The following is a 12,710-nucleotide window of genomic DNA, read 5'->3' on the forward strand; positions in this document are numbered from 1 at the left end:
AGCATGTGACGGGGGCGGGGCGGGGGCGGGTGCGGGGGGGCAGGCTGAGGACGCACGGGGGCGTTCCCTCCCGCTGCTCCTACCTCCGCCGCCTGCCACAGCTCACCTGCCAGGTTGAATCCACAAGACCGTAAAAGCGTTTTATGACTAACTGTCCGACTGGAAGCTAAAAACAGCAGAGCGTCATGGAGGCTCCAGGGAAGGATTCCCCCTTCAGAGCGGGTTACCACAGACTGGAGGTCCAGAAAACGACGTGGGACGTCCCGGAGAGATACACGGCGCTGCGGGCGGTCGGCTCCGGAGCTTACGGGACAGTGTGGTGAGTGTACCCGGGGAGGGGGCGCACGGCTGCAGGTTAACTGACGAGGAAAGGGTCGCAGAGTTTGTGTCAGTCAATTTGTTCAGCAAAGGACCTTCCTATAATCCTATAATACATTATAATCCCGCCAAGAATTCTCTTATTAGGAACTGCAATACAATACTGGACATAAAGGCTGTTTTTGTACTGACAGTTAATACCAATCTAGGGTGAAACTGTGATTTATAGGACAATTAAAGTATTTATTTTACATAATGGAGCACATTGAGAAAAACATTTCACCTCTAACATACACAGAATGATTTGTATTATAGCAAGCACTCTTAAACGTGATAAAACATGTGATAATGAAGGACAGGGATGCTGTTTTGTAAATGGTAAAAGCTGCTCGCCTCTGTTATCTACTATCAATATGAATGCCCGGAGTCACAAATGATTTTCTACAGGCTGTCTACATTTATGTAGGCCTCAAGTCTGCATTCCACTCCCAGACTGTGCTGCATCCAGTCCAAGAGGCCTAGATTACTGTGACATCTGCTAACAGAAGCATTATTGTCCCGCCTGAGGCGAGTCAGCAAGTCAATGCAGGTCTCCTCCGATAGACAAGAATCTCCTCCACCAACAGGGAGGAACACAGGAATCCAAGATATCTCAGACTCACTTCTTTCTAATGATAAGCCGCTGAGAGACAAGATCCCAGTGCTGATGTTATCACATCTGGTCAGTGTTTAATAGAGGGGACCTCAGTCCTGAATAGTTGACTAATGTTTTGATAATAAACTGGTTTCTTGCAAGCTTGTTTTCTTTTTGTCTATGAGAACTATACTACAATGGCACTCAGTAGAGTGCATACCTCTGCCAAGGCCCAACTGTCCCATTTAATTCAATCAAGCCTTATAACCCTTGATACTCTCCTGAGTCCCCGTTATCTGAGGTGCACATTGGTGGTAGTTGCAGGTTTATGTCCTTGGTTGTTACGGTGTAAAAGACTACCATCTTTGAAAACTTCGGTCGTCTAGATCTGGATTTTTATTAGGATGAGCATCAAATTGTACTCAGTCTTAGATACCAGGCATCTGAATACACCTGAAAAAAATCCTGGATTCGTCCTTTTATCCGGATCCATATCAAAAGTTAACAGGGTCTATTCTGGGCTGAGATCCATCCTCCATCCAAGTTTCATGGAAATCTGTTCAATAGTTTTTTTGTAATCTTGCTGACAAACCAACAAACATGATTGAAAACATAACCTCCTTGTTGGAGGTAATTACTGTGAGTATACTAAAGAGTCTTGGTGGGAAGCCAATAGAAAGGACACTAATTTATTAACAATTACAGTAGAGCTGAAATGATTAATCAATTAATTGATCAGTTCATTTTGATAATTGATTAGTCTTAAATGTAATTTGCTGGTGGTCGGACGAAAAAAAACGGAAATGAAAAATGAAAATGAAAAATGTCTGGAAAATTGTGTTGGACATTTTACACCATCTCCCTAATATTTTACACATTAAAGTATGTATCAATTCATCGTATTTAATCAAAAGCTATTGCATAGATCGATCACTAATGACAATATTCATCACTGAAAGCTCCATTACATAACTTTGTCACAAGTGTTCCACATTTAAGAGATCAATGCAAAAACATGTATATATATATATATATATATATATATATATATACATTTATATTCTGTGTTCATAAGAAAATCCGCCGATTTATTGAATCAGAATCTTTTTACTCTTTAACATCAGTATCAGCATTGGCCCTAAAATTCCAGTATCGGTCGAGCTCCACTTCTGACTGTATTTTATTCCCTTCAGTTCTGCCATTGACCAGAATACCAAGGAGAAGGTGGCCATCAAGAAGCTGTATCGTCCTTTCCAGTCACTCATCCACACCAAACGGGCCTACAGGGAGCTCCGGCTGCTCCGCCACATACAGCACGAAAATGTAAGAACATGGGGAGTGAAAAAAAAAAAGGGCTTGGAGAGTGAGTGGTTTGTTTTTAGCAAGAGGGTGGACACTAACATGAAAGACTTGTTGATGTTTGTTCAGACTCGCTGTTACACAGTGAGTTGTGTTTACAGTCAATTCATTCAGTCTCTATTCAACCAGGCAGCTCAACCTCAGACAGAGATCAGGTGATTTTGAGGTAAAGCAAACTTTGTTGACCATTCAACAAAAACTGATAATCTCATCACTGCTGGGAGTGTTGTATGTTGTTGAAACTCTCATGGTTCAGTATTTTTGCTTGAGGAACTGCCTTTGACTTAGCTTCAATATATACTTTAATCAGGAAGTCAAGCTGAGACAGAGATCGTATTTACAAATGAGACCTGAGTACACAATAAAAAATCAAACTGAATCAATTAAAAATTATCTTGGTAAAAGTAATGACATAGAAATAAAATAATAAAATAGGAAACAATTTAAATTCACATTCATGTATGACAGCATGACAAAATGCATTCTGAAATATCCTTGTTTGAGGTAAAATATGGAATAAAATACAAACATGATCTGTAAAAATATGTGGAAATGTGTGTTTTGTTTTTATTCTAAGATATCCTTGGCAAGAATAAAAATACAACCATGTGATGTTAAACAGTCCTTGAACCACATTTTTCTAACTGCCCTATACATATCACTGTGTCAAGTTTTAGTCTCCTAATACTAATTACTGAGTTTTAACTTAATTAATATGGTGGTTCTTCTGTCACATGGGGACATGTCAACAAAAAACTTGACATCCATTTTGTATCCTGTGTTGTCAGCTTCTTTTTTTTATTTTTTATTATTATGAGCTCAAACTTCTCTAACAGAAAATGTAAGGGTAATGACGACAGTCCTGGATGCACTAACGCTTCAGAATCAATCTCTGGGAAATGCAGTACAGGAACGTCATAGCAATGACCGTGTGGCTTAAAGGACAAGTTCAACCAGTAAGGAAATTTCAGACTTCATCTACTCACCCGAAAACTGATGGAAAGTCAGCCAGCATTCACCTAAACAGCTGAAGTAGAAAAAAAACTGCTGCAAAAAACTAAATCAAAAAACAAACCATAAAATGTTTCCATACAGCTTCTGGTGTAATTTAAGCTGAGAAATTTGATCTGAAAAAGACGTTATTTTCATCCTTCACGCACAGTCCAGATCATCCGTGTTAAGGCATTTAGCTTAGCAGCTACGGTGAAGATTTCAGCTTTTAAATGGGGGTAAATAACGACTTTTCAAATCAATTCGGGCTTCCAGAGACTTAGACTACGCTGGACTAACAAATAATTTTGGGTGGACTGTCCCTTTAAATATCAAGACTGTGACTTAGACTTAGACTTTATTGTCATTCAGTGAGCAACAAGTGAACACAGAACGAAATTTCAGTTCCAGCAGCCATAGACATTTCTACATCTAGAAACATAATATCTTGTCCAGGGGTGTGCAGTGTTATTAACTCTGCACTGATGTTGATGAAGGTCCTCAGTCATCCAGGTCATGGTAACTCTAAGTGCTGTATTGTAGACAACTGGATGTGTTTCAGTTTGTTGAAGACGTTCACCTCTCATCCAACAGGCTTCTTCAGTTCTAACTAACTGGAGGTGATGCACTGATGTGACCTCTTGACTCGTCAGTGGTTTGTGTTTGAACACATTGGACATACTGGATGCTAATGTCTTCGCTGTGTCTTTTCCCTGAAGGTGATCTGCCTCCTTGACGTCTTCACACCTGACTCCACGCTGGAGAAATTCCAAACCTTGTGAGTTCAGGAACCACATTCTTCTGCTAGTTGTCACAGCTTGTCGAGACCCTGTGTGCATGTGTGTGCATGTATGAAATGTTCAAGCAGGGATGTGTGAGAGCAGGCTTGTTATGGTCGGTTTGTGCACTTGTATTTCTTCTCCATAGCGATGAGCTGCTGTCATCTAACTGTCTTGTTACACTTTTCGTCCCTTACCTGTTTGTTGATTATCTCTCCAGTTATATGGTAATGCCATTTGTAGCCCAGGATCTGGGTCACATTATGAAGAAGCGGAGATTAACTGATCGCATCATCACGTACCTGTTCTACCAGCTTCTACGAGGACTCAAGGTAAGTTTATTTTTTGCTTCTTAAACATATAATCTGTGACATTTCTGCAATAAAATGTCTTAAAACTCTACATAACTCTACTCCACAACTTTGCCGTTGTAACTCACTCTCACCTCTCTCTGTGGACAGCTGTTTTCAGCTAAAAGCTCTGATAATCCCACTGTGCACAATCCACCCAGCAGGCTAGCCAGTGAACATGGTGGAGCATGTAGCAGCTATAGAGACAGACAGGAGTCATCAGGAGTTGGTGGAAACCAAAGCAGTGTTAAAAGAAGAGCAATTATTGGACTTGTATTGGACTATTTATTGGTGGGCACAAAAATATCTTTAAATGAAAGCAGTGTTGCTTTGTTTACATCAGTCTGGCACAACTGTAGCTTTCAACACGTTCCTGTCCACTTTTGCGGGAAAACCAACCATACCCGCCCACCATTGACTTAAATGTAAAATAGCAGTATAAACTGAAACAAATAGAAAACCATCAGAGATAAATTAGTTTATAAATCATCCAATGACAGTGTCAAGTTCATATATGTCCACTCTGCCCGCTATAGAACATGCTAGATATATCAAAAAGATGAATTAGATCAATCTTCAATCATTCCCATTCAGTCTCCCAGCATCAAGCTGGTGCAATAACCCCTCCCAGTGGCCAAAGGAGTCACAGACAAATGAGCAGCGTTGCAGCGAACAAACGAGCATCACAATCGTTCAATATTACATAATAATATAATAAGAAGAATCCAAGTGTTCACAGTGTGCTGGGATGCAGATAGGAGCCAAACGTTATTATGTTGTAATGCTGGTCACACAGGCTTCTGTTACAATGAAAAGATCTGCACAAACACGACAGCTCGTGTGTGTTTATAAGCAGCAGGTGGGTGGTAATGATGGTAACTCGTATCCCCTCGGAATAAATAACAAGTGTCATATCAAAGTTCCTCTGAATTTATAACTAGCTAGCTATCAGCTCATGTATCAGCAGCATGTAATTGTTAATCAGGCATAGCTTTAGCTAAGTTAGCCCATACCTGATGTGTACCTGAATACCTGAAATGTTTTCCATCCCAGGTCCTGATGTATCTGATGGATGTGGAAATAACAAACTGTTTGCTAACTGTTTCCTGACAGTATGTTAGTGTCATATTTATAGCTTGTTGCACAGTCCCTAAAGAGGCAAACAAACAATGCTGATATGCTTAAATGAGGCATATTATGCTCATTTTCAGGTTCATCATTTTATTTTGGGTTACTACTAGAATAGGTTTACATGCTTTAGTGCACAGAAACACACCAGTGTTCTCATACTGTCCAGTGCTGCAGCTCTGTATTCCCCGTCTGTCTGAAACACTCTGTTTAGCTCCTGTCTCTTTAAGGTCCCCCCCTCCTGAATACACAGTCTCCTCTGATTGGTCAGCTCAGACATGCCTGACCCAGCACCTCTAACAACAACAGAGCAGCTGTGCTAAATCAATTCACACATGCCAAACTAGCCGCTAGGCATAAATTATGCAAATGTGATGTAGTGTGATGTCACAAAGTCACAGAATTAAAGGTGGGACTACTGAAGAGGCGTTTCAGGAGCAGTGTTTTCTGTTATTCAAGTTCTGTTCTGTTCTGAACATTTTCAACTAAAACTCTTACATATTGCCCCTTTAAATGAACTGCTCTGTATTTATGTGATTTACATTAAAATTGTATTAATATTAATTAGTTAGTTTCAAACACAGAAGGAAGTCTGCAGTTATTCTGGTGACAAACAGCAGAAGCAAAATTTGAATTATTTTAATTTATTATCTAAGGAAATACAAGGAAGCAGCCTGGCAGAGCTGTGGTGACCTGACATCTTTTATCACAGTCTGCTATCTCATTAAGTACACAAGGTCTGATGTGATAATGCTCTCACTTTAGGAACTATAAATGCCATTCACAGACAGATTGTGCACTGTGGCCAATGACTGCTCTACCCTTATTTATGCCTTTGCACTCAGTGCTAGTCAATGTGTAACCAAGAGTGCTCAATGGAAACAAAAGAGGAAGCACGTTTAACACGGAAAATAAACTTCTCGAAACTGGCCTTTTGTCTTTGAAAAAAAGCTTTTAATCTTTTGGTCTCGAGATGTTTCCCCTTCCTGTCTGTTGACATATGTGTTCTTTAAGCGCTCTTATGTGCTGAGAGTGTCTGAAGGATGGAAAATACACAAAAACATAGCCCTCACAGTGGGCTATGGGTGTCCACACCATGCCATTAAGAGAACAAAGCAAAGCGTGTGGGTCTGTGTACTCGCCAAACTTTGTGTATGTGCAGTATGTCTATGTGTGCTGTTTATACTGTGTGCTTAAATCTGTGTTCTCCTTCTTTACAGTATATTCATTCTGCAGGGATCATTCATCGGGTTGGTATTTGTAGCCATTGTGTCTCACTCCTTATCAATGTGTGTTTACTGGAGTTGTACACTTGAAGGAATGGTTTCAGGAAATGTGCTTATTTGCTGACATCCTGACAGAATCAACCACTCAACTCTTTCAGTAATGAGTGTAAAAGGATCACACTGTGAATTTATGTAACTGTATCACAGTTAGAGGAGAGCAGGGCTCATCGTCACACTTTTGACTTTCATCTGAATCCCTCAAAACTGTCCTTAATAGATTACTTTTCAATGTGTAATGGAAGTCTACAGTGTCAGGTAGGAATGGAGTGACCTTACTCTCATTAGACTTATTCTGTTCAGGAGATATGGACTAAAAAAATCACAGCAATCTTAAAAATGAATTAAAAAAACGTATCTCTTGCATCATCAGATCATATAGAATCATGTCCATAAGTGCATTTTTAGCCTTAAATAACAATATTTAGAACAAAGACAAAGAATACTCAACTCATCCTGACATCAATCGCTCACCATCTGTGACACATGTTGTCATACTGTAGGTGACAAACAACCCAGGAGAGAATGTGACAAGCATCCCCAACAGGTTTTTTTTTTTTTATGGCGACTAAGCTAACAACCACATGTTTAAGCCTAGCTTAGAAAAATCTTATCTACACTATAACTTTCCCTTCATAGTTTCTAATGGCAGTAATTATTTTATTATAAACTCATGGTGTAGAAGATATATATAGATATTTACATTTTGACATTAAAAAAACAAACATGAAAACCCTTCCCAGTTCAATCTAACATGATTATTATATCATATTTTTCTATTAACTTGCCCAAATGTATGTTGATTTTGTTACCTTCGGACAGAGCTAAGCTAGCTGTTTCCTCTTATTTTCACTCTTTATGCTAAGCTAACCAGCTGCTGACTGTAGCTTCATATTTAGTTTGCAGACATGAGAGTGAGATCCATTTTTTTTTATGTAACTTCCTGCAAGAAAGCAAACGATTGTACATCACAAAATGTTTAACTATTGCTTCAGTGTATTAACTTCATCATGACAGGCTTTGTGCCATCAAGAAATCTCATGTGATTGTTTTTTATTTCAGGATCTGAAGCCTGGTAACCTCGCTGTGAATGAGAACTGTGAATTAAAGGTAAGTTTTCCAAAAAGACTCAGGTCAGGTTGATGATTAGTTTCAGCTTGAAATATGAAAAGTTTTTTAATTTACATTTGACTTGTTAGACATGTAAAGCTGGGGTTGGTTAGATTGTAGAAACTAGTATCCAATGAAAAAATCCCACCCCCTCCCTTCAGGCCCCTCTCCACACCTCCTGACTACAGACCGCCCCGTAGCTCTCAATTGCCTAAGATGGGAGACATATTAACGGCCAGTTCACAATGTTCAACAAGCTCATTTCATTCAGTCCCAATTGACTGGATGGGCTTGTGAGAGGCCCGCAACAGCGACAGGCACTGGATTTTTTTTCTTTCTTTATCTCAGAGCATTTTATTTGTTGATTGCTGTCGGGATGTTAACAAAAATGCTCCTAGAATAACTCACCAACCCTGAACTGAGTGAACTGAAATACAGGAAATGCAACAAAAGTTGAAAAATGTATTCAGGCCAAAATGGACCGCTTCAGATTCTGAGTGGTGAACTTAACTGTGACTATCTTAGATCCTGGATTTTGGCTTGGCAAGACAGACGGAGAGCGAAATGACTGGTTATGTTGTGACGCGCTGGTACAGAGCACCAGAGGTCATATTCAACTGGATGCACTACAGTCAGACAGGTAACAATATTACCTTCTTTAATACAAATGGTCTTTTCCAGTTTGTTATAAATACAACAGAATATTGCAGTATTATGACAAAGTATTACATTTTCATTATTAAAATTCTCCTCCCGGCTCACAGTGGATGTCTGGTCGGCTGCCTGTATCCTGGCTGAGATGATTACTGGCAGCGTGCTTTTCCCAGGACATGACAGTATCCTCACACTGTGCTGTAATAAAAACTGTGTATGCTCAATCACAGTAGCCAGAAGCTCATACTGTGCCAGGCATGTTTCATGTTTAAAATGTAGAACATGTTGGTGCAGCATTGTAAGGTTTAAAGGAGTACTCCACTGATTTTACCCATCATGATTAGTAGCCTGCTACTCTGATTGTGAACACAGATGTCAAATATCATTCTGTGGCTCTTGAGAGAGGTTTTTTTTTTTTTTAATCTGAGTATATTACTGGTTTTATCATCAGCGGTATCTCAGCTCAGGCTTAACTTCATTACAAACTGCCTGTGTGAAGTTTAAAAGATGAAAAAAAGTTCACCCAAAAATGAAAACTCAGTCGTGACCTACCCACCACCATGCAGAGAAAAATCTGGTGAAGTTTAGGCCACAAAAAAACATTCCTGGAACTTCACAGCAAAACAGGGTTGCAGCTTTTCTTCTAAATAACTGAAGCAGATAGAGACTTGCTTTTAATGTAAAATGAAACTACCATACATCTCATTTGGCATTATTGAAGTCTCTGGAAGCCCTGAGAGTCAAATTTGGTAAACGCGTAAGCCCTGTTTGAAGTAGATACATGAGCTTGGCCGAGTGTCGAGGGGATGGAATAACATCTTTTCAAATCAAATCGGGATCTTGGGGATTCCAGAGACTTGAATAAAGATGTAGCTTGTTCTTCTCCTTTTTTCCCCCATCTGCAGTTGTTCAGGATGATGCTGTTTCGCTGTGAAGCTCCAGAAATGTTTTGTGGACTACAAAGCTTCACCTGACTTTCCATCAGCATGGGGTTGTGTAGATAATGACTGATTTTAGTTTTCGGGTGAACTTATCCTTTAAGAGACATGGCCATTTCCCAGAAAACAAAATGATGTTGCATTACAGCATGTGAAATGTAGGATCCAGTGTTTCTGAAACATTCTACTCTGACCCCCATACAGAGGGAGTAAAAATCAAGATACACAAGATTCTTTTGTCTCCTGCACATCCACCTATTTTGTGGAAGTGCAGTATTAAATCTCCAGAGTGCTCCTTTAACTAGACATTTTATTGGAATGCTGCTTGGAAACAATACAATTTTTCCTGCCTCCATCTATACAGTGTATGCTGTGCTATATGAGACTTCCTTAACCAGCCTGTTCAGGTATTGATCAGCTGAAGAAGATCCTTCGTCTGACAGGAACACCAGACTCCTCCCTGGTTCAGAGGATGCAGAGTAAAGACGTACGTTTTGTCTCCATCCCTTATTATTCCTGCTAACAACAGCACTTTGCAGCTTCCATATCTGACATTTAAGCCAACTTATAAATACAGTGTGCATTTCCATATATCCTTGCAACATGTTCTTTGGAACTGTTTTCCAGGCGCAGTCATATGTGCAAGGTCTCCCTCCACAGAAGAAGAAAAACTTCAGGGAAGTGTTTTCATCCATGGAAGATAACGGTGCGCTGAACTGCCTCTACTCGTTTACTTCACACCCAGTCATTACACATTTCATTCAAGTGCATAACAATATCTTTTGATGTTAACTCATCTCTGTCTGGCTAATCTCTGTGTTTGCAACAATTTCTCAACCAAGGTCAACCATCATGCCCCCTCATACATGATAGCTGTATCCAATTAATCATTTTCACTGCTATAAATCTGATAACAAATAGATTTAATGATGCTTGGAACTTCAGTGAGTGTAGAGATTTCACTACATGTTGTGGTATCAGAAAGTCTGAAACCTCAGTTTAATGGCCAAAGTTTAAAAAAGCGATTGAACTAAAAGTAGAAAAAGAACTCGCTCTGCTCAGTGTATAATCCCACAGACTGTCAGCATCCTTTGGACCGTTTGATTATAGCCAATAACAGACAGATAGTCTACGCCCATCATGTTCTGGTTACAGACAGGAGCCACCTCTTTTTCGCCAAGTTTGCTGAACAGGACTTTTTGTGGACTACGAAACTTCACCCGACTTTCCATCAGCATGGGGTTGAGTAGATAATGACTGAATTTTCATTTATGGGTGAACTTATCCTTTAATGTAGGTTACATCATGCAAATAACCTTCATGCGAGCGTGCCACTGAGATGACGCCGTCTAGACCTCATCATATGTTGTCTCCAGCAGAAACAAGATTCAGAGCTGAAGCAGTTGTTGATCACTCTATACCAGCCAGTAAAGAGATTGATTTGATTGATATATTTTTATTCCTAACATGTAAAATCAAGGTGAACAGTGTTTTGTGTTGATTCCTCCAGCTGTGGACATACTGGAGGGGATGTTACTGCTGGACCCAGAGACCAGGCTGACAGCTAAGCAGGGGCTGTCACACCCGTTCCTGGCTGAATATTCTGACCCAGAGTGCGAGCCGGACTCTGAGCCTTACGACGACTCGTTCGAGAGCCTGGAACTCGCCGTTGGGGAGTGGAAGAGTAAGTATGGCTGGGCAGAAGAGGTTGGAGGTGACCGTTACTGTGAGGTTTTAAACCCTGACAGAGAATAGATCAAATGTCAGGACTGAGTCTGTGCCATACTGTCTCAAAGCTTCAAACTTGCTTTCCCTTTATAATCCTACCAGGCCTTATCCACATGGAGATCATGACCTTCGACCCTGACAACCCCAGTAAGACCGCCATGTAGGAGGCTGTGATGAGCTGGTGCCTCCCAGTGTTTGGTTCTAATCCACACACATACTGTAAAGGTCAACAACACTGTCAAGCTCAGAGAAACAAACATAAGACGCATAAAGATATCTTGAATGTTTTTTTTTTTGGTGCATCTGATGTTTGGCAGTTGAAATGCATTTCACTAAAGGGCAGCTGTACTTGGTACGGTGGCCTGTAGAGGACAACAGAGAAGAGAGATTCTAAGATGACGGAAAATGTCCCAACGTCTCGTAAAAAATTGTTTTCAAGCTTATAAATGTTGAAACGCAGTCTTGAACAGCGGTCACTGGCATAGCAGCATTCCAGCTTCACCATCTCCCTAACCCTCATGTACATGTCATGTGAACATGATATGACACGTATTGTACAAATGTCAATACAGTAGTATGTGGCATGCACAATTTTGAAGACATCCTTGGTTTGTAGAAACCTAAACGGCAAACATTTTATTCTGCTTCTTACTGTGAAATAAAAGATGATCGATCCATCCAGTGATGGAGATCATGGACCCCGAGATTATTTCCCAAAACGTATTCGTCCAAGTCAGGATTCAATTCTATAAAATATTTACTTTATTGACTACTGCAAAGTAGATTGGGGGAAAAAAACATGTGTAAAAATATTTGTTGGGAAATCATGAAAAACTGTACCTGTACAGGAAATATAAGTACATAGTAGAAATATAACCCTGCCTTAGTTACATTGTATCTTATCTGAGAGTTATTGTATGTGTCTGATTTTGTATGATTGTGTGTAGCATATCCATGATCAGTAAAGGGTATGCAGTGCAATTTCTTTTACAGACTCATCTGGAAAGATGTTGGAATTTATAATTGATCTTCATTTGTACTGTTGGAACTCACTCAACTGTTTTCAAATAAAACTTTGTAAAAAAAAAAAAGGAGCATGTTGTTGTTTATGAATAATGTTAGAAAGATGAGAATAATTGAATAGTGTCAGATGGATACTAGTAATATCAAACAGGCACAAAGTGTTATAGAATCAATGATCGCTAGAGGGCAGCATCACCTCAAAGCAAACATTATCTGAGGAGGAAGGAGCTGGTTGACGTGTCCTCGGTAGAGAAAGTGCCGTGTTATGGGCTGTATGTATTGTAAACAATGGCAAAATGAAGATAGACATGATAATGAGAGTTAATTAGAAATTAACCTGATGTTAATTGCTCCAAAATGTAGCATAGCAGTATGGCATTTTTGAGAATATACTGAATATATTTCTTGTTGGTGGC

The 12,710-nt window shown here is 39.8% G+C and overlaps 1 protein-coding gene across 1 annotated transcript; it reads left to right on the forward strand.

Annotated features, from left to right (window-relative positions):
* The first annotated feature begins 185 nt into the window (after positions 1-185).
* LOC140999678 (mitogen-activated protein kinase 14A) lies at positions 186-12,121 on the forward strand. Its single transcript, XM_073470198.1, has 12 exons — positions 186-319; positions 2,146-2,275; positions 4,021-4,079; positions 4,301-4,412; positions 6,779-6,808; positions 7,904-7,951; positions 8,477-8,591; positions 8,716-8,787; positions 9,951-10,030; positions 10,171-10,249; positions 11,054-11,227; positions 11,374-12,121. Exons 1-12 carry the CDS (start codon positions 186-188, stop codon positions 11,433-11,435), a joined length of 1,095 nt encoding a protein of 364 aa, XP_073326299.1. The 3' UTR covers positions 11,436-12,121.
* Positions 12,122-12,710: the final 589 nt, after the last annotated feature.

This window comes from Pagrus major, chromosome 7 (assembly GCF_040436345.1).
Source record: "Pagrus major chromosome 7, Pma_NU_1.0".
Classification (NCBI taxonomy): domain Eukaryota; kingdom Metazoa; phylum Chordata; class Actinopteri; order Spariformes; family Sparidae; genus Pagrus; species Pagrus major.